Raw genomic sequence first — 23,768 nt, 5'->3', positions numbered from 1 at the left:
CTAAAGAAGCTGCTACAAATACTTAACACATTATTTCATAATGTTATCTTGATTTTCAATAGATTATATGTATTCTTTAAAACTTTTTCTTTCACTGTATTTAAATTTTATATGTGTGTGTGTTGTATTTATTAAATGTATAGTATATTATTAAGGTGAGAGTCTAAATACGATTGAGTACAATATCAATCCTAATTATACACACACTTCTATAGCCAAAGTTCTTGTGAAACTTTATTTTCATTATACCTTATCTCTCCTTTCTTAAATGTTGATTTCTTAATTTTATAGTAAAATTTTTAAATATGATCAAATAACAACACCTATATTTCCTATGGTAGGGTACATATAAGTTTTCTCCTAAAATTATCTTTCTCTCTATACAAATGAATAAAAACAAAGCTAAAAATATACGGTGCAACTACCAAGATAACAATAAATTCTATATGGGTTAAATATGTTTTTGTTTAAATATGTTTTTGTCCATTAATTTTCAGTGAATTTTGGAATTAGTCTATTTCGAAATTTTAGACCAATTTAGTCCTTTATCTTTCAAAATACGTGAATTTAGTCATTTTAATCAAATTTTGTTAGGTTTATTTGATGTTTCGTACGCATTTCAGAATTGTATTTGAGTTGTTTATATTGTTTGACACATTTTTGCTTTACTGTTAAGTCAAATATTATTATGAGACGCACTTAAAATGTTAAATAAACTTAACAAAATTTAATTAAAATGATTAAATCCATATATTTCGAAAGATGAAGACTAAATTGATCCAAAGTTTCGAAATGGACTAATTACAAAATTCACTGAAAGTTAAGGAACCAAAAACATATTTAACCCATTCTATATTAATCTTCAAAATAAAGCAAAAGCATGACTAAACTTTTTCTTCTAAACCAACACATACAAAGGCAAAGTGGAAGTTTTATCCAAGTTCATGCTTCTCCTATTTGCTAAGAAAAGATGAAAACTGATGAAAATGTTAAAGTCCAAGCAAAACAGCATACAAAATTTCATTCCAAGCATCAGGTGCACCAGATAGACACCAGTGACTACAGTCCTCATAAGAGGTGCCTTTGCCTGTGTATATAGAAGGATGGCCATCTATTCTCAACTGTGTCAGAAATGTTATGTCAAGCAAATACACAGGATGTGACATACTGCTCAAAACATTCTTCACAATTTCTACACCAGGATAAGGTGCTTGTGGTCCTTCTTCTGGCTGAGTTTCATTCAGACACCCCTTTCCCCTACACGATTCAACACAAAACATGAATCTTTCAGTACAACTTTTCTCAAAATCTTAACATTTCATAAAACACTGTGTGATCATTGTTGAAAACATGTCTTCATTGTAGCTTCTTTAGACAAATGGTGTTCCTAAATTTTTAACTGGCCCTTGTTTGTTAATTTGATTTATTTTTCTCCTCTTGATTTTGTTTCTATGTAAGCTTATGAAAATGAAACGGAGAATATATGAATTTACGAGTTCAGATTCTGTGTTGATATTTTGGTGGTGTTATTTCTTTGTCTTCAAAATACATTCATTTTGGTATATTAAAATGGTTTGTAATATCAAAATAAGTATATATCAGTATATTTTGAAAGTTCAACAAAAGATATAGTACAAAAACGTTTTTAATATATTTTAAAATATCAAAATCAGTACATTTTGAAAGTTCAGTAAAAGGAATACTACAAAAAATCCGACAGAAAATCCATAAAGCTAGCACTAGTGAAACTCTTATGAAAATTAACAAATGAGGTATGGTATATATGGTGGTATACTGATTCACTCAAGATGGTTTAAGATATTAATTAGTGTTTTTCTACGCCTCTATTCTAATTTTCCCCTAAATCATAATTTAACAATATTTGTATTGACCAAGAAAATAATAATAATAATATGAGTTGTCTCAATTGGTAAAGTGTATAGTATTTATTAGGGGCAGTCACCAGATATCAGATCCAAACTACAACAATGAGAAGAAAGAAAATAGAATTGTGACACAGATTCTTGAACAAAAATGCTAATGACACACACATGGTGATGGTGAAGTTGACATGTGAACTTGTTCCAATAGTCAAATAACAAGAATAAAAAGTTATTTCCAATTAAAGATGAAATTTGCTAATTTACATGTAACTAAAACATATTTTATCTAGAGTTGTTAGCTTGAATGGAATGAACAAATAAACTTACTCATAATGGGATGCAGCAATTCCTTGGAACAAAACTTTTGTCTTTGAGGGATCAATGTTAGCATCAATCCATTTAGACCAAGTTGTTAACCCAATCTTGAAAGCTTCCATGGGATCCATTTCTTTTATTGTCTCATTGCCTACTTGAAATTGAACCCTGTTTAAACATAACATGAATGCATCATTATTAGCCTAATTAATAACATACCCTTCAACAACCAAAATATAGTTCAAAAACTTCATTACGTTTCAGACTCTTTCAAATGGGTCCACCAATGATAGGTATTGAAAATCAATACATCTCCTTTCCACATGTACCCAGATTTCATGGAGTCCAGTTTCACAATCCTGCCCTTTTCTTTGTCATGCACCACATCCACCAGGAATCCATTTTTCAACCACATAACTGAAACATCAAATTCCTATGATATGATCCAAAACAATCACACAAAGTTAATACTAGTAACCTGACACAGCTCAAAATCTCCCTTTTGATCAAAATTGAAATGAAGAAAACTACCGGAATTGTGAACACAGATAGCTGCTTTGTGGGTGTTGACAAGGCATAACTTGATTCTGGGACAGCATTGTGAAGTAAACAAGTTAGTGATTGCCACATGTTGTTGCTTATGGAATCCCCAACAAACATTATCTTCTTCCCCTTGTATCTCTCCAAGAAATTCACCCCATCAAATCTGCTCACCAACACAACAACACTTGTGAACATTAACAAACCCTTATTCATTACGTCAAGTTAATAAATGCATACCCATTTTACTCAATTAAAGAACAATATCTCAGATTATATTTACCACTAGTGAATGAGCAGAGAAATTGAAAAATGAAATTTAGCAGTGTGTTTGAAAACATGTTCAAGATGGAAGAAATAGCTTTCAGATACACACTTATATATATATATATATATATATATATATATATATATATATATATATATATATATGGAAGTTATAATCAATTACTTTTGAAAAGTATAGATACGAAGCTTGGAACGAAAATATGGTAGCAATGTATAAAAGAATGAAATCTAAAAGTGAAAACTTGACCTGGGAAGATCACACCCAGAGGGTTTCCATCTATAGTTGAGGTAATCGCGATCAGGTCTACCATTTCTTAGGCAATTGAATCCCCGAACGATGAAAGGGCAATCTCTTGAGGCATTATAGAGAGGGTAGTGAGAGTGATCAAGAACCCAATTTCCGCGAGAAAAATCACAAGCATTGGCTTGCACAAGGTAGAGTGAAGATGGCACTGACAATAGAACAGCAAAAACCAGAGCACACAACCGGAAATAGAATGCCATTTGAGATTGTCCTTGGCATTTTCACACCATGTTTGTGTGCCATTTGTATACACGAGAGTTTCTCTAAGGAAAGAGAAGCTTCCATTGAGGAGAATAATAAGATTCAAAAAACAAAAATTGACTTTTTAACATGTTTATATATATATATATATATATATATATATATATATATATATATATATATATATATATATATATATATATATATATATATATCAAGGTTTTATAATGTTTTGTTTTAGTCATCATTGCAAATAAACTTACCCACACAAAGTATTGGATTAATCTTTGTAATCTCCCGATTTTTTTTTTTTCTGAAAGAAAAGATGATAAATTGTCAATTTTATCTTTAAGGTTTTACTTTCTCTTTTAAATTATTTTAAAATTGATAAAATAATATATATTATAACCATGTTTTAGTTGTATGTTGAAAACTTATTAATATTATGAATCTATTAAATAACAATTATTAAGTGTTTTAATTAAATTTATTGATGAATAGTTAAAAAAAGCATTTAAAAAAAATAACATGGACATTTCATTCTTTCAAAAGTCTCAATGAACATTTTAGACGTTCTTTGGATCAAGGTGAAAGTAAGGGAAAAAACACCAAAAAAGAAAAACGTTAATAAATAAAAAATAAATAAAAGAAGTGCACAAATATAAAAAAAATCGAGTTATATATAATCTTTTATAGTTAAAGATATAATTACATTCATTAGAATCGCATTAGAATCACACTTAACTAATTTTAAGGTATAAAGTCTAATTTACTCAAAAATATATCAAATTTATGTATATTTAGTGTCAAAAAAATATGTTAATTCAAGTAAATCGAACACTCATCGACTTGTCTTTAGGGGTGGATGGTATCTTAACGTTTAGAAATACATGAGAAAGATGATGATCAATTAAAACAAACATTGTTATCTATTGGTCATAAAAGCAAGCTCAATTTACATCTAGGTATAACCAAGATTCATCAAAATCTTAAAAAACTTATTGGTGGCCTGAGATGAAATAAGATGCAACCAAGTTTGTAATTTTGTAAATAACTTGTCCAAAATCCAAGGTAGAACATAAATGACCTTGAGGTATGTTAACCCAATTAGACATCCCAATGTGGAAGGGAGATAATATTTATATGGATTTTGTTATTCACTTGCTACGTATCATGAGAAAGAATGATTTAGTTTGCGACATAGTGGATAATTAACAAGAACTACACACTTTATACCTATAGATTTAAGAATTTCTATGTAGAAGTTGGCCTACATTTATATAAATGAGATAGTCAAATTATATATACCATCAAACATAGTATCAAACAAAAATCCTAGATTCATTTCTAGGTTCTAATAGACGCTTTAAGAAACTTTAAGGACCAAACTTAGATTTAGCTCAACATGTCATCCTTAGATTAGCGACCAATCAAAGAGAATTATCCAATCCTTAGTGGATTTTTTAGAACTTTATGTGTTAAATTATTTGGATAGTTGGGATATAATTTTGCCTTAGGTAGAATTCACATATAATAAAAATTACGAAAGCAAACATAGGGATGGCTCGTTATGAAGCATTATATAGGAGGAAATGTAGAACACTTTTATGTTGGTTTCAAGATGGTGAGAGTATAATGGACCAGAATTAACCTATTAGTAAAGGTTAAAACCTCTTTAAGTAGGCAGATGTCGTGCGTAGATCAAACAATAAAACTTTTATAATTCTCTGCTAGTGAACGTGTTTATCTAAGAGTGACAACATTCATTGGAGTAGGAAGAGAAATCAAATCTAATATGAACTTTCCTTACCTCCTCTTTTAGCCAACATTCAAATTATCTTCCATGTATCGCAACTAAGGATATATGTACATGATCCCAAACACATCTTATAATCTAATTAGGTACAAGTAAAAAAAAATATGTTTTTTTAACTAAAACCAATTAGAATTTTAGATTCTCAAGTAAAGAAGTTTGTGATAGGAATATAAATATGGCCAATATGATTACACCTCACAAATGTAAGAGAAGACGAGAAAATCATAACGTAGTCTTTTTTTTTTCTTAGTGAAATAATTTTTGGTGATGAAATTTTTTTTTTGTTGGTGATAACTTTAAAACCACCTTTCATTTCATTTTTCCATTTCTCTCTCTTTCTCTAAAAAAAAATCTCACTCTTCATTCTCTCTAATTTCATTCCTTGAAACCTCATCCCTTTCAAAATCAAATCACACATTGTAGTGGTTGGAGCCATGAATCATTTTCAACCAATTAGATTTTTAAGTAGAGTAAATTTATATTTACTACGAAAATTCTTTATTTTCTTCCTCTTCTTTTGGATATGTCATTAATATTAGTGGATTAATTGAGAAAAGTGATCTTCTCAACTTGATTAAACTTATATTGAATATTTATGTTTATAGATATTTTTTTTCTAGATATCTAGGATTTGAACAATCTCTTGATTGAGTTGGAAGCTACTTTGGAGTAAAGAATTTCAGGTACCTATGAAGAGCTTGTAAACATCAAGAGAAAATTAATGAGAATAAATGATAAGAGTAGCATAGAGTCTAGTGAAAAATTTTAATTGTTCACTACCTGTAATGTTTGTCTTGTTTTACTTATTAATTTTTAGGTTAAAGATAAATATGTTAATGAAAAATTAGATTATTATTGTTTGAAACTTTTCATAAATCAATTTGATTACTACACCAATTTAAGGAATTAAAGTTTGACACAATATATTAAAAATGAATTGAACTAAACAATTTGTTGGTTTTTGAGAAAAAAATGATTAAGTAAGGATCTAATAATTATTCTAGAGAAATTGTTTGGGAAGTTCCTTTTTGTTCCAATTGATTACAAGAGGAAATAGTTTATTATTCTAGGACCTGTGTTTTGAAAATTTATCTTATGTTCTAGGATAACCAATTATTGAAATAAATAATCCATTATATGATTTTTGGTTGAATTTTTCTAGTACTTTTATCTAGCACATGCTATTCATTTATTTTCTTTTTGATAATGCTCCTCAAGAGAGATTTAATAAGATCACATGCATGTTTGTTGAGAGTAATTTTTTATTATTTTTAGTCTATTTGTTGTTTTATTTTCTTGTATTTTATGTAGGGGTAACATTAAGATAGGGCCGGTTTCAAGGGAAGTGCCTTGTTATGATGTTGTACATGTGTGAAGTTTTCAAAGAAAGTCTTGCTTACATCAACATCAAACATGAAGATCTAAAACAAATTAGAATCTTCTTTTAATATGAGGGGCATCATAAAAAAGAGGGAGATTGTTGAACTTAAAAGGAAGCTTCAAAGACTCAACTGAAGATGAAGATGTTTTGAAGATAATTAAAGATGTTGATGATGTTGATGATGTGTCTCACAACACACAACCTATTATAAAATAAATTGAAAAAAGTGGTTTTACAAAGATAAAATGAAGTATAAATGGTTTCTAACATTTTTAAATGATTATGTTTATCTTTAATTGATTATACTATATATTCTTATGAGGTTTCAAAACAACATAATCAATGATCTTGCTTAATAATCAATCAAATCAAAGAATGTTTTAAGTGTTTCAAACTCTTAGATTATAATCACTTTTAATCTTTTATAGCCGATTAAATTTTTTTTATGCAATTAATGAGGAGCGTGTTTAATCAATTATCTCGTGGTATAATTGATTATAACATAGAAACGTTGTAACTTTTTTTTTTCAAAATTTTTGCTAAGATAATCTATTATTAACTTGATTTAATCAATTAAATATGTCAACTTTTGTTTTAAATAAATGTTTTCAAAACTCATTCTAAATCTTTGATCTAACTTTTACAATCATATAAAGTGTTTTCAATTTTTTAGATTTTTTTTTAGAATTTCCACAATTTTCAAAAGGGTTTTCAATGTTTACAAAGGTCAAAGGCTTGATGAATTTCTAAGTCTTTGTGTGCTTTTAGTGTAATTAGTAAACTCTTTAATTTTTGTTATTGATTTTTATATACTAGTGTTGTCTTATTGTGCATTTTGAACAAGAGACGATAAAACACATATCCTCTTAGATGATCAAGAGTGGACAGAGGCTTGATATGCTCTTGTAGGTGAAATCCTCGAGTGGTTGGAAAGTTGGTTAAAGTATTGTATTTGTAATTGTTGTCTTACTTTGTGTATACATTTGAATGTTAGTTTAACCAAACTTTCAAAGAAAAATTGAGAACTTGATGTAGGAATGGTTGAACTTAACTATTATAAATCTATGTGTGATCTTTCTCTTTCTTTATCTCTTCCTTTGCACTATATTAGTTAGATTCTCAAATTAATTGTATGTTGGTTTTCAAACTTAAACTATTTTAAAAGGATTTTTAAAGAAAGTAAACCTTTTTAGAAAATATTTTATAATCAATTCACCCTTCTGTTAGTTTAACAAAGTCATCCATTTTTTCCTTACAAATGGTCTTTTTCAAGCAAAGAAAAAGATATATAAATGATCATGCATATAACACAAATTTTCTCTCCTATAAAGCTCATTCTAGACATTATTATGTACTTTGACATTTCAGCTAGACTGACACCCCAAAACACATTTATCATTTGCCATCACATGATATATGTGATAACAAATTTTCCCTTCACTTATAATAGCAATAGTTTCAATGTCAGTGACTTATCTTTATATGATGCAAGTTCTTTAAACTTGAGAGCAAATCTTAATTCAAGAGGAACCCGTGTCATAAAAAGAAAAAAGTTACTACAAGATCTAACCAAAGAAGAAACAAAGAGAAAGAGCATAAATTCACTCTCAAGAGTATATAGGAATATACAAGTAATTGGAAGAAGAAATAAAAATTATATCTCTTAATATTTCTTGTAATCTCTCTGTGAAAAATTCTAAAATATAGTTTCTCTTTGTTTGTTCTTAGAATCAAACCTTCAACACTTTAATAATCACTTGATTAATCTCGTGTTCAGTTGAGATATTCTAAGAATTTGTTTGTTCTCAAATACTAAAACTAATCCTTGAATTTTTCATTAATATCACTCATTTACTTTCCATTGATTGAACTCTTCTTGAATTCTTTGTATTGATCTTCATGAAAATCAACATATGATAAGGAATCTTCAAGTGAGATGAATTTGAGGAAAAATTCATTTTAAGAAGGAGGATATGATAGATGACTATCTCCTAAACTTCAAGTGGTGCAAATTTAAGGATAAATTCTTTTCAAGAAGGAAGGAATGATAGAGGACTATTGATACGATCCTATCCAGGAAAGAGTATTATCGTTTCTGAATTTGAATCCTCAAGAGGCACGACACGAATAAATCAAAGAAGAACGCGAAATAAGACAGAGATAGAGGACGCCACAATCTAGCAGATTGATAAGTCAAGTAAAGATTCGCCACAAAGATGTTAATCTTTGATAAGAACCAGAGGCCTAAGCCAAGAACAAAGAGAACTCTCTCTTTAATGAAATCAAATTCAATATATGACTAAAAGTGTCTACAATAGTTTTTGGTACCTCTATATATAGGTACATGAGTTTAAAAAAACCTAAGAACCCTACAAGAAGGCCCAAACCAAAACATAAACTACTTTATAGAAGAAAGTCCAAAGCCCAAAAACGTAACTTATTTTCTAAAAGAAAACCCAAAGTTTAAAAATATAAATTAATTTCCTAACAATTATCCTTCAAGAGTGCTTCAAGCCATGATCTTCATATCCTTTGAATTTCCACTTGTAGTTGCTTTTAGTATCAAGAGTCTTGAATAGATGTGATTTTCCAATCTTTTGCTCCTTGTCATAGGTCCTTTGAATTATAAATGTTCATCTTTAAGTTCTTCTTGTATGGAATCTTGGGATAGTGCTCTATCATTCCCTCCTTCTTGAAGAGAATTTGTCCTCAAATTTGTCTCACTTGAAGATTCTTTATCATTCTCTCCTGTTTGGAGAGAATTCGACCCGAATTCTAGAAGGTCCTATGCACAAACACAAACATAAATTAAAGACATAAATCGAAAATAAAATAATAAAAATTCTACTAAAATGAGATTTGGATCCTGAAAGAGGTCAATATCTTATTATAAAAGATTTGGAGTTCGACCTCCAAGGTCAAATACCTACCTGCACCAATCATCAAACAATTTTAAATTAAAAATAAAATCTCAAAGAAAAGAAAAGGAATATTGCTCAAACAAACAACCCAATTATAGGTATGACTTTGATCACCCATAGGTTTGTTAGAAATGGGTAAACAAGCTAACTCATGAGCGTATATTTCTAAGCTTGTGTCTTTTTTTATCATCATTTCGTCTTCCCATTGTTGATCTCCTTGTTGCTTGATGAATAACTCTTCCCTAAGTATCCTTTCATCTTTCCATTGTTGATGCCATTGCTTTTTGATGAATAAATCGTCCATAGGCAATAAAACAATAAGAGGAAAGTTAGTACATTTTTTCATTGACAATTCATAATGCTCTCTTATTTCTTTTTCTTTTTCTCTCTTTTCTTCCTTCTTTCTTTTTCTACTCTCTTCTTTCTTTACTTTTTCTCGCTCTTCTTTCTCTTTTCTCTCTCCTTCTTTCTCCTCTCTCTCACTCTTTTCTTTCTCTTCTTTTTCTCTCTTTTCTTTCTCGTCTCTTTCTCTCTTTTCCTTTGCTTCATTTTCTATAAGTGTTTTCTTCTCATGGGCTCTTTTTAGCTTTCGCTCTTGCCTTCTTTTTAATACATCTAATTTTTGCACTGTCCTTTCTTCCTCCTCTCTCAAGTACGAAATGTAGTTCTTGAGGTCTTCATGAGTCATAGGACTTGCATCCCCATTAGGACATTGATGAGTTTCATGCCCATAGCCTTCACATTTGGAACATCTTAGTGTACTTGTCTTTGGCAATGATTTTCTATCAGCATTGTGCTTTCGTTTAATACTAGCAATCTTGCCAATTAGCTTTATAATTCTAGATTCCAAGCCATTAATGTCTGCTACCAAGAGCTCATAAACACTAGGTGTATCTCTACGTGTCACCCTCTTGGTACGTTCAAGTCCTTGAACCAAATGATCTTGGTTAGGAGAAGGATAATTTAAACCATATGTTAAACCAGTTCCAGAAGGATGCCTCTGTGGAAACATGTTTCATTACTCAATATTTGCTAATTCCTGCAAGAAAATGTTTAGTATAATAAAATATATTTAGGACCTCACCACTCCGCTAAGTGTTTCACTCAATTTTTCACTCGTGTATCACACTTATAGGCTTTTTCTTGAATGTACGCTCTTGCCTTTTACCACTCAAATTCCCTTTAGGGCTTAGAAAAGAACTCTAGTAACTTAAGCAAAGAGTGAACAAACAATGTGAAAAATGTTGCGAGATCTAAATCTTGACTTTAGAGGACAAAGAAAATTCAAAACTCTAGACAAAACTTCAAGGAATTTTAAAGACACAAAACAAGAAAATTAAAATTAGAAAATAATAGGACTACCAAAGAAATTTAAATGAGACAACACGGAGACTCTAAGAGAAAGACTGATTGCAAGCAGATATTAATAAACCACAATTAAAATTACAACAAAAAGTTGTGTTGAACTCCCCATTTTTTTTTGGATCCTCTTTTTTTTCAATATATATTTGTTTCCTTCTGACTTGATCCACAATATTTTTTTTTTGCAGTTCAACAAAAAAAAAAACAAACTTAAACAATTGATCCTTCAAATCCTCATACTCATGTAAATCAAAAGTAAGTGTACTTGCAAATCCCACACACAAAAACAAATAATTTCCACGAATCAAATGTAGAAATACACAATTTAAATAAAGAATATAAAAGAAATAAAATAGGCCAAAAAAAAAAATCAACCAAATTGGAAACAACCTTAGGGGTTTTACTCCTTACAAACGAAACAAACAAAATTTAAAACAAAGAAAAAAAAACAAGAACAAACAGACATTGAAAAATTGTAGTTTTTTTTTTATATGACAGAAAAATAACATAGAAGAGGAAATTCAAACCAGAACCTTGCTCTAGATACCAGATGATACGATCCTATCCAGGAAAGAGTATGATCGTTTCTGAATTTGAATCCTCAAGAGGCACGACACGAATAAATCAGAGAAGAACGCGGAATAAGACAGAGATGGAGGACGCCACAATCTAGCAGATTGATAAGTCAAGTGAAGATTCGCCACAAAGATGTTAATCTTTGATAAGAACCAGAGGCCTAAGCCAAGAACAAAGGGAACTCTCTCTTTAATGAAATCAAATTCAATATATGACTAAAAGTGTCTACAATAGTTTTTGGTACCTCTATATATAGGTACATGAGTTAAAAAAAACCTAAGAACCCTACAAGAAGGCCCAAACCAAAACATAAACTACTTTATAAAAGAAAGTCCAAAGCCCAAAAACATAACTTATTTTCTAAAAGAAAACCCAAAGTTTAAAAATATAAATTAATTTCCTAACAATTATCCTTCAAGAGTGCTTCAAGCCATGATTTTCATATCTTTTGAATTTCCACTTGTAGTTGCTTGTAGTATCAAGAGTCTTGAATAGATGTAATTTTCCAATCTTTTGCTCCTTGTCATAGGTCCTTTGAATTATAAATGTTCATCTTTAAATTCTTCTTATATGGAATCTTGGGATAGTGCTCTATCATTCCCTCCTTCTTGAAGAGAATTTGTCCTCAAATTTGTCTCACTTGAAGATTCTTTATCAACTATCCCAAGATTCCATACAAGAACTTGAAGATGAACCTCTTCAGAATTTATAGGACCTATGACAAGGGCAATGAGCAAGAGATTGGAAGATCAAATCTATTCAAGGCTCTTGATGCTATAAGCAATATGAAATTCAAAGAATATGAAGATCATAACTTGAAGCACATTTGAAGGATAGTTTTTAGGAAAATTAGTTTATGTTTTTAGACTTTGGGTTTCCTCTTAGAAATTAGTTATGGTTATGTTCTATGTTTTTGGGCTTTGGGCTTTCTTTTATAAATTAGTTTATGTTTTTGCTTGGGCCTTCTTATAGGGTTCTTAGGTTTTCTTAAACTCATGTGCCTATATATAGAGGTACCAAAAACTATTGTGGACACTTTTAGTCATATATTGAATTTAATTTCATTAAAGAGAGGATTATCTTTGTTCTTGGCTTAGGCTTCCGGTTCTTATCAAAGATTAACATCTTTGTGGCGAATCTTCACTTGACTTATCAATATGCTAGATTGTGGTGTCCTCCATCTCTGTCTTATTCCACATTCTTCTCTGATTTATTCGTGTCGTGCCTCTTGAGGATTCAAATTCAGAAATGAGCATACTCTTTCCTAGATAGGATCATATCATCTGATATCTAGAGCAAGGTTCTGGTTTGAATTTCCTCTTCTATGTTATTTTTCTGTGATATGAAAAAAAAATTACAATTTTTCAATGTCTGCTTGTTCTGTGTTTTGTTTTAAATTTTGTTTGTTTCATTTGTAAGGAGTAAAACCCTTAAGGTTGTTTCCATTTTGGTTGAATTTTTTTCTTTGGCTTATTTTTTTCTTCTTTTATGTTCTCTGTTTAAATTGTGTATTTCTACATTTGATTGTGGAAATTATTTGTTATTGTGTTTGGGATTTGCAAGTGCACTTACTTTGATTTACATGAGTATGAGGGTTTGAAGGATCAATTGTTTAAGTTTGTTTTTGTGTTGAACTGCAAAAAAATAATAATAATATATATACAACAAAAAAATATTGTGGACACTTTTAGTCATATATTGAATTTGATTTCATTAAAGAGAGGATTCTCTTTGTTCTTGGCTTAGGCCTCCGGATCTTATCAAAGATTAACATCTTTGTGGCGAATCTTCACTTGACTTATCAATCTGTTAGATTGTGGCGTCCTCCATCTCTGTCTTAGTTCGCGTTCTTCTCTGATTTATTTGTGTCGTGCCTCTTAAGGATTAAAACTCAGAAACAATCATACTTTTTCCTGGATAGGATCGTATCAACATATAATTGGTAAAAATTCACATTATCTTTGATTAAACTTCATTTTTTCAAATAGATATCAAGTCTAAACAAGAACAACGCGACTTCAAGTAATCTTCTTCATGTTTGATAGATTCATTTCCTAATTCATAATGTTGAACCTTGCCACTTTATATTTTAGGAATATCTATTGATTTGTTTGCAAAAAATCAACCTATGCCAATTTCCTAAGGTGACTATGTTCTAGTTTTTATTATTTTGATGTTCTTGATTAGAATGATAAGTTTTACATGTGTTATATCTATCTATCTATCTCTCTCTCTCTCTCTATATATATATATATATATATATATATATATATATATATATAAAGTTTTTCATTAGTTCAATTCAACCACTTCTTGAATTCAACTTATTTTTCGAACATCATCTAGAGGTGGTACACCATTCTTTTTCCACTTACAAGTTTTCTCTTCTCATGCTTTTTTTTCATTCATATTATCCTAATTGTAAGTTCTTGTTCTTTCTTGTTCTTAGTCTACCTTCAATTTGTAATTAGAATTATTAACTTAAAGTTGATTATGAAACCATTTCATGATAGCAACAAATGAAGAGATTCAACTCTCTTTTTTTTTTCTCTATTTTTCATATGTATGTAGGTTTCCTTAAACTTTTAAGTATGCTATCATATTATTAATTATTATATATTATATCTAATGGGTTAAATTAGCTTTTGTAGGATGAATCATTGTTAAGTGTTTCATTCATTAAAATATTGTTCTATGTTATTTTGATCTAATATATTTATACTTTATAAATATATACAATCTCAATTTAATTGGTCACTATATTTACTTAAAAAATGAAACAATATATTCATATTTCACCTTAATAGAAGTGTTTGTTACATACCTTTGTATAATAATTAGAAACAAGTTAATTTTTTTATCTAGCATTTAAAAGTGAAATAGATGCCTCATTGACTGAAGAAGATGTTTGTCTATTAGAAGAATCTTCCCCTTCTTTTGAGATCTTTCTAATTAAGAAACCAGGCTCCTTAGGTTCAGGTAAAGCATTTTCGCTAGTCAACATAACAACAACTGATGTCATGTTTGGCCTATCATTTGGATGATGTTGTAGACATAAAAGACCAATTTGAATACATCGTACAACTTCAAACACATTATATGAGTCCTCCAAACAAGCATCAATCAATTGCTCTGGAGTACCCTCTTTCCACAAACTCCATGCCTACAATAAATTAATACATTTGTTAAATGAGGTTAAATGATATGATTAATGAGTCTTTCAAGGGAGAATCATTGGAAGATACGACACCAATGAGAAACAAGTCCTACCCATATAAGAAAATGACATCATTTTTAACTCAAAACCTTAAAGCAATGAGTTTATGCATCTTCATTCTTATATGTTGTTCAACTTTCTCATTTCTACCAATGTGAGGCTTAGACTCACACATTCTCAAGAAGATTTGTATATTTTTAATACTTACATGATCAATGAGGTTATGGTTGTTGTCTTGGAAGGTAAGTGCTCTATTTTTCTTTCCACTAAGAATTTCTAGTAACAACACTCCAAAGCTGAACACATCCGATTTTGTAGAGAACAAGCCATCAATAGCATACTCAGGTGCCATGTAACCACTAAAAGGAATAACAAAAAATTAATTTCATATCTAATTAATCATTTAACATTAATATTAAGATACTTACTGAGTTCCAACTATGATGCTTGTACTTCCTTCAACTTGATCACTTCCGCATATTCTTGCAAGGCCAAAGTCAGAAATTTTTGGATTCATATCATTGTCTAATAAAATATTACTTAGTTTGAGATCTCTGTGTATGATCCTTAATCTAGAATCTTGATGAAGATAAAGAAGCCCTCGAGCAATTGCATTCAAAATGTTGAAACGCATTTGCCAATCTAAAAACCTACTTTTATATGTATCTGTCAAGATTGTTCAAGAAGTCATTAGTGTTTTCTTTCCAAAGTTACCCCAAAAAATCAATCTTTATTGTACTAAAAAAAATAGAAATCTTACCAAAAATAATTAAATCAAGACTTTTGTTGGGCATGTATTCATAAAGTAGCATCTTCTCCTCATGTTCAATGCAATAACCAATAACCTTAACAAGATTTCGATGTTGAAGTTTAGCACACAATATAACTTCATTTCTAAATTCTTTCAAACCTTGTCCTGAACTTCGTGAAAGTCTTTTGATTGCAATTTCTTGTCCGTCTACTAATGTACCCTAAATTTTATATAGTTAAAAAATTAAAAATGATGAGATTCATGAGTTTTATTTAACTATATTAACAAAAGAAAGCTTCAAAAATTACCTTGTATACAGGTCCAAAACCACCTTCACCAAGCTTATTCTCAATTGAAAAGTTATTAGTGGCTTTAACCAATGTAGCAAGATCAAAGAAAGGAAGCTCCAAATCTTCTTGTTTTCCTTCATTTTTATCCACGGTTGCCATTTTTGTTTCCGTTTTCCCTTGAATTTATTAAACGAGATCAGTATCCTTATGTCAAAATAAAATAAAAAATTTGACTCAAAGTTATAATCACATGAAGACCTCATTTAAATCCATGCATTCAATTTTTAGGCTTCAACTCACATTGTTTTTAAATGAAAGTCTCAAAATTCTTAAAAACTACAAGTACTTTTAAAAACTAATTTATTTTTCTAGTGTTAGTCTCTAAAAAAAATAGTTAAAAAATTGATTTCATGTTAAAATTAATTTAAAGGTATGGTTTCTAACCTTGATTAGTAATTGTAATGGGTAGTGTCCATTTATAGGGTAGTAATAATGATATTGATAATAGTAAAGAGTGTAGAAAGTGCTTGTGATGGTTGGGGTGAAGTGATGACAATATTAATGATTATATTAAAAGTAATAATAATGATGATATTGGTGATAAAGCTAAATTACAATTTTTTAAAATTTTGGATTAGTTAAAATTAAAATTTAGTAGAAAAAAAATGCTATTTAGATCCATTGTTTTGAATGTGTTTTCTTTTGAAACAAATAAAATGCATTTCAAAAAAACCTAATCATTTTAAGTTAAGTGAGGGGCTCAATTTTAGAATATGTAATACATTCTAATTAATCAAGTTCATTGTATATCAAGGAGAAACACACACAAAAAAAAAAAAAATTTCCTTAAATAAGCAAGTTCACTCAGTGTTTATCTACAATTAGTATAGTTCCAATACCCATTCAAAAGTGACTAAAAAAGTAAAAAAAAATAATAATACTAATAAACAAAGGTAAGTATTAAGTATTTTCTGGCCAAGAATTTACCTTTATATCTTCGTTTGGTGATGTAAATGCAGAATGTTAATAGCATCACAAACACCAACGATGCGACGGCTGAAGCCACCGCGATTACCTTTTTCCTCCGGCCCTGTTTACCATCTGCACAATGATTCAACAATTGTCAGCAAAAACAAAAAAAAAAAGTGATTACTGAAGGCCCACAAACTAATATCGTACTAAACATTAAAAGTTAATAATATATCATTTAAATAACCCATTTGGATTATATTTTTGATCATCTTAATATTTTTTTTTTCAAGTTTTAATTTTCGTAAATTTTATTTAATTTAATACTTTTTAATTTTGTTTAAATGATTAATAGTTTAACTTTTTAATTTTTAATTTTGATCTCAATAATAAAATTTATTATTAACATTAATTATCAAAATTTTATCTAAAAAATAATTTTAAAATTGATTTTCAATTAAAAAATTATCTCTAAACATATTTTTTATGACTCAAATAAATCATCATTATATACAAATTTTCTTATAATATAAAACACCGACAAAGAATGTTATTAAACCTAAAATCAATAAAAGTAATTTGCTATTTTACAATAATAACAATATTATTTCTATTATTAACAACTAGCATACTCACAAGCACGATCATGCATGTGTGTATGCATTTTCTAAATATGCATGATATATTAGTAAATGATGATAATATAATGTTTTTAAGTTAATATATAAAATAAAATTATATTTATTAAAAATAAAGTGAAATATATCAGAAAAAATAAGAAATAATGGTTGATAAATAGAGAAAAAAGAAAAAGCGGAAATAGATAATTTTTTAAAAAAACTTGTAAATTGTAACGATTAATTTTAAAAAATTTAATAAATAATTATATTTTAAAAAATAAAATTAGTATTTTAAAATATGAACACAAAAAGAGGAAATCTCTTTATATATTATTATAGATTTGATATTTTACGATTACTTACTATTATTAGCATAACATTATATTTTCGATTACAAAATAATAATAACGTCATTTAATTAATAAAAAAATTAAACAAAAGAATATGTAAAAAATTAGAAAGAAAAATAGAAGTAATCAAATTTAAGAAAAAATTAAAATTTAGTTAATGCCGAGAAGAATGAGTGGATGTACCTGTTTCCGAAGTGGCAATTCGAACATACAAATCTTGTCCACTCTCGATAACTCTGAGATCAAAAAGATCCCCAAACCAAATAGAGCACCCACTCCCTCCATTTCTGGTGTCCAGATTCGAATACGCACTGCAAGAACAATTCCTCAAACACCTATCCCTACACTCCTCAAGCGTCATACTCTGATTCACCCAAGAACCAGTGGTGTTCGGCAATTTCATAGCCCCAAATCTGCGAAACCCATCTCTGTCTTTCACCCCACACTTCCACTCCTCACTCCGCACGCACCCTTCTCTCCAATCCATCGCGTTCCACTGCTGCAACCATTTCGGCACGAACCCATCCAGGCACTGGCAAATCGGCGACCCCGCGATCGCGCACTTTCCGTTGGGTCCGCACGTGTTGTACACGTCGCAGCTGTCTATCGGCAGCGACTGGTAAATGGTCCAGGCTTTGGCCTCCGGAATCCACGTGACGCGGTGGCGGAGATAGAGGGTTTGGTTCATGACGATTATGGTGATGACGGAAGCGTTCCGCAGGGTGTATCGGTAGTAGACTTGGTCTGTGTTGTTGACGAAAACGTAATCGTAGAGTGGGTTGTTTCTGGGACCGTATACCCCGCTGAACATGTTCCCGGTGTAGGGTCCTGTCCTGAAGTACTCGGTTTTGCCCTTCCACATCACGATGTCGGGGTTGCTTCCTAACTCCACCCCCCATGTGAAGTCCCCGGAAGATGGATCGTCCCATGTTTTCCATGCTGTTAGTTTCCGGTTCAGACCGGTTTTCAAGTCCCACCCAAGTTTCATCCCTGTTCATATCGTCACAACAATCAATAATCTCAATCATCCTATATATATATTTTTTATTTACTTTAATAATTTATTTTCTGAAACAATTTAATATGAATCATTTATTTAAAAAAATATAATCATACATTTTAATTAATCAATAATTCACACTAAATCACATCAAAAATTATATAATATAAGAAACAAAATAAAATTCATAATTTCATTGATACATACTTTTTATAACAAATCTTTACACACTTTTTTTATTTTATGGTCATTATTTTCCATTTAATATTTTCATTTTTTTATAAATATAAAAATTAAAATTTTCTTATTAACTAAATACTCTTATTTTTCTTAACAAAATTGAAATTGAAGAAAGAAAATATTAAAAAGCCATAAGAAAATTTAGAGTTGTAATATTTGATTTGAAAGAGTTTAAACAAATTGATTTAATCATAAATATTCTAAAATCTTTCGACTTAATTAACTATCATAGGAAATCGTTTTAAAATATAATTTTCATCTTATACACATACAACCTATATTAAAGTTTGAAATTTCAATTCTTTATTAAATTTTTGGACTTAGACGGGAATTTGAATTTTTTATTAAGTTTTTGTTCTCTTATATAACTATTAAAGTTTGAAATTTTGAATTCTTTATTGAATTTTTTATGTGCAACTTATTTTAAAGTTTGAAAATTTGAATTTTTTATGTGCAACTTATATTAAAGTTTGAATATTTGAATTCTTCATTGAATTTTTAGTATTTGGTATTGCTGCTTTTAAAAATATACTACCAATACACTAAAAGTCTTCAAAATATACTATCAATACAATAAAAGAATAACACACAAAATTCAAAATTCAGTACATAATCTTGACTCTAAAGATCCATTAAAGAATTTAATTAAAGTTTGATTTGAAAGAATTTAAACAAGTGAAACTGCACTACAATTACTCTACACTTCTTTCAACTTGACTATTACCAGGAATCATTTTAAAATATAATTTTCATCTTATCTTACGTACAACTTAAGAATTGTGTACATACATGTTTTCCTATCACTATATAAAAAAAAATACTTTCGTTTATTTTCTTTTAAATAACTATTAAAACTTAATATTCTCCCAAACTACTAATATTTTACCTGTTTTTTTTTTATAACTTCTGACATCTTATTTGTCCTCACCTCATTTTAATCACACGAGTTATTTTAAATTTAAATATGCTAAATAATACTTCAATCTTAAAATAAAACGAGATAAAAAAAATGGGTATATATTGAAAAGTATATTAAATTTGAAATTAGGGTATATTATTACACCAGTTAAATTTTAAATGAATGAAATAAAATAAAATAATATGACAAAAATACGGACACGTTAATGATTGTGTGTTTATGCTATAGTAAAGTATAATTGATTTAATATAAGCAGACATATCGAAAATATTGACATCTTCCACATTCTAAATGTATTTAGAATAATGAGAATAAGAACATGAACCATTTTAAAAATACTACCTAAAATTATAAAAGAAAGTTGTTAAAATTTAGTAGTCAAAAAATTATTTTTTTATTAAAAAATAATAAGTTTTTAAAAAGTAAAAAAGAAATTCAGTTTAATTTTTTTAATACAATAATAATAAAAAATAATTATGTATCTTCTTAATTATTTCATTTCACCCTCCTACCTGGTAACAGTGTGTCACAGGGAAAGTCAAAGCTCTGCCACAGAAAAACAGTCTCGTCATTTGCATCAGTTAGAACCAAGTTTCCAGAATCTAAGAGCTGCACAACTGGATTCGAAACCTTCTTCGTTGCATTTGCAGACCAAACAAGAGTCTCGTTCTCGGTGAAGAGTACGAGGTTTCCCTCTTGGCTTATGACAAACTTGTTTGTGCCGGAGTTGTTGTTGCTGCCGCTGTTGTTATTGTTGTTGTGTGTGATTGGATTGTCGCGGTTGGCCACCCAAACCACCGTTTTGACAGGGATGTTTTTGTACCAGATTCCGATGTAGCGCTTGTCGGAACTCCCTGGACTGAAAAAACCCATCTCGAAGGTTCCCTCCTTGGAAACCAAGGTGGTGCCATTGTCGGAGAGTGGTTCGAGCTGGGTGATGGTGAAAGCTGCACTGCAAATCTGAGAAAAGAGTAATAAAAAGTTGCAGATAAGAGCAATGGCCATTTCTCTGCACACTCAGAAATTGTAGAATAGAATGATTGTGTGCTACAATAACTGTTACTTGGCGTTGACTCTGCTTCTTGTCGGTTACGCCACTTTGCAAGCTGCGCCGCCATGTGTGACCTATTGTTTTGCGGAAACTAATGAACAATATCTGTTTTTTTTTTTTTCAGTCATCCGTTGAATATTGATTGATGACAGCTACCCAACATTTGAATATCGTTGTAAGAGTTGAACGTGATTCTTCTCGATACAGCCTTTCTTTTTCGGTTCTTAAAATAATTATATATATAGTATTTCAAATTGCAGTTTGATCACGATGTAACTTTTGTTAGAAGGACAAAGATAGTTTAATTTATTTTTTTTATTTATTTTTAATTTATTTCTTTGATTATTATTAGATTATTTATTTTAATTTTTTCAAATGATGTAATGATCTAATAGTGATTGAAGTGTTGAATTAAAAATAAATAAAAAAGAGTGGGTCAAAATATCATTGTCCTTGTTGAAATAATTTTGATTAAGTGTTAAATAAGAAACCATAAATCATTGTCTTCTATTTGCTTCATTACATGCACATAACACACTTTAAGTGAAAGTTGTACCTAAATAAAATCTTATGAGTTTATTTCTTATTGCGGAGAATGTTTTTACCCTTTTACATTTACCAATGAAGATTTCATAAAGTCAACATAAAAAATTTCTTGAAAGATACTTTATAAGCTGCTTCAATGCTAATGCACATTATGACGTATCTCATATCAATTTTGGAAATGTTATATGTCTTGTAGAATCTTATGCTTTATTTTAAGTTAGTTGAATTTTTTTAATTGAGGCTTAATGTTTAGATACCATGAATTTAAAGAATAGATAAAAAATTTAAACATACATGCACTGTATGATGAAGTCTTGAAAATGAAAATTTTGAAATAAAGTCTTTCAACGAGTAAAAAATGATTTGTAATAGCTCTTGTTATTAATTTTGTATTTAAAAAATATTTCTAGTTGAAGGCGAGGAGAACAAGTGATTAAGAATTGCAAAAATACTATCAATTTCGTTGCTAAACCATTGTTTTCATTTGAATAACAAACTAGTAGAATGTTTTTAGACCTTACACTAATTGTGAGACGATGCCTCCCTTTTTAGTATGAAAAACTTTATAGTCTTTTAAATCTCTCCCTACACCAAATCATTAACCATAAGTGATTATGTTTTAAAGCCAAGAGTGACTACATTCCAAAGAATACTCAATCTTAATCAGGAGTGGTTATGGTTACAAATAATACTCTGTGTTGTTAGCTAGAAGTGATTGAGTTTACTCTGGATTGTTTAGCCAGAAGTGATCGAGATCCAAACAATACTCGAGTTTTTACCAATAAGTGAGTTTGTTCCAAATAATACTTAAGTTGTTTAGCTAATTATGATTGAGGTCCAAACATCATTTTCTTGTATCTTTGCAACAATAGTCTACTTAGTTGAACTCAATCAATTGATTGGGAACTTGATGTCGTATGCTATTTACAGGAAAACTAGTATTAAACAACTTGTGTAAATCTCATTCCTCGTCCCTCGTCTCTTTAGATTTCATGTTATTAATCTTCATCTAGCTTAAGAAGGAGTTGCCAAAACAAGTTTTGAAAAACATTTATGACAACACATATCAAATTTAAAGGTGCATTTGACTATCTTCATCAAACAATACGTTGAAGGAAACTACTTGATAGATTGTCTGTCAAAAATAAACTTTGTCTGTTAGCATCTATCTGAAAAAACTTTGCAAAATTATTTCAAAAGGTTTTAAAATACAGTTTAACCCTCTCTTTTTGTGTATTGACATATTTTTACAGATACGACTCTCTTCATCCTTGAAATAAAAAATCATTTGCATCTCATCTATATATCTAAAGAATATAAAATTTGTCTCAAATTCATCATCATTAGCTAACATCTATATTTGTACTTGTGGCATACTCACTCTATATTATTCCAAATGTTAATTATTAAATAATTTATTACAAAAAATAAAAAATAACAATAAGGGAAACATGTTATTACTAAGGATTTAATATAAAAATGATACATTTTATTTTCTTAAACAACAAGTATAATTATCTTTCCTAAATCTAATAAAAATTAATCTAAATAAGTTAAAATCTAAAAAAAATTAATCCTAAAATAAGTTAAAATTAGTCTTAGAGATAGTGTTACTTCTCTTTTGGACACATTATATTGAATGTGTCACTTTGTATTTCTGACTTATTTTTTTAATTTTTTAATATTGATGAGAAATATTTTCTCTTACCTTGTGTTTGGATAGAACATTTCAACCATGTTTAGAAATTGAAATGCTTTGTATTTGAATTGCTTGTAATTAAATTCCATTCATTTTTTAAATAACTTATTTGGATAAGGAAATTAAAATACCTTACATTTCAATTTCTTGTTTGGAAAAAAAAATTTGAATTTATTGTAAGATAAAAGTTAATTTTAACAATATTTATTTTATGCTTAATTATGTTTTGAGTTCGTGATAAATTTAGAAACATGCTCGACAACCCAGATGGGTCGGGCATACCCAACTACGTAACCGAATTGGTTAGACCCGACGACCCACCTGAGCTGGACCGACCGGGAAGCCCAGACAGGCTGGGTGGCCCGATGATCTAGAGGCTTGACGGCCCATACTGCACGATTGTGCCGTCAAGTTCGTCAATATGGCCCGGTCAAACCCGTCTAGGTCATTGGCCCAATGCTCCAGACGGGTCCGACGACCCGAACGGGCCCGACAACCTGGATGGGCCCGACGACTTGAACGAGCCCGA

At 29.5% G+C, this 23,768-nt stretch overlaps 2 protein-coding genes across 2 annotated transcripts; both read right to left on the bottom strand.

The window, feature by feature from the left end:
• Positions 1-835: 835 nt before the first annotated feature.
• LOC114170525 (protein trichome birefringence-like 42) lies at positions 836-3,603 on the bottom strand. Its single transcript, XM_028056021.1, has 5 exons — positions 3,274-3,603; positions 2,730-2,904; positions 2,456-2,631; positions 2,211-2,366; positions 836-1,257 (listed from the first exon to the last, which is right to left on the bottom strand). The coding sequence occupies exons 1-5, from the start codon at positions 3,528-3,530 to the stop codon at positions 990-992; spliced, it is 1,032 nt and encodes a 343-aa protein (XP_027911822.1). The 5' UTR covers positions 3,531-3,603; the 3' UTR covers positions 836-989.
• Positions 3,604-14,349: 10,746 nt separating this feature from the next.
• Positions 14,350-21,084, bottom strand: LOC114168139 (G-type lectin S-receptor-like serine/threonine-protein kinase At4g27290). Its single transcript, XM_028052873.1, has 8 exons — positions 20,456-21,084; positions 17,968-18,774; positions 16,833-16,946; positions 15,864-16,021; positions 15,565-15,775; positions 15,233-15,470; positions 15,013-15,163; positions 14,350-14,750 (listed from the first exon to the last, which is right to left on the bottom strand). The coding sequence occupies exons 1-8, from the start codon at positions 20,946-20,948 to the stop codon at positions 14,445-14,447; spliced, it is 2,478 nt and encodes an 825-aa protein (XP_027908674.1). The 5' UTR covers positions 20,949-21,084; the 3' UTR covers positions 14,350-14,444.
• Positions 21,085-23,768: the final 2,684 nt, after the last annotated feature.

Source organism: Vigna unguiculata, chromosome 11, assembly GCF_004118075.2.
Source record: "Vigna unguiculata cultivar IT97K-499-35 chromosome 11, ASM411807v1, whole genome shotgun sequence".
NCBI lineage: Eukaryota > Viridiplantae > Streptophyta > Magnoliopsida > Fabales > Fabaceae > Vigna > Vigna unguiculata.
The sequence above is the reverse complement of the archived record's forward strand: the minus strand, read 5'-3'. Positions and strand labels throughout refer to the sequence as shown.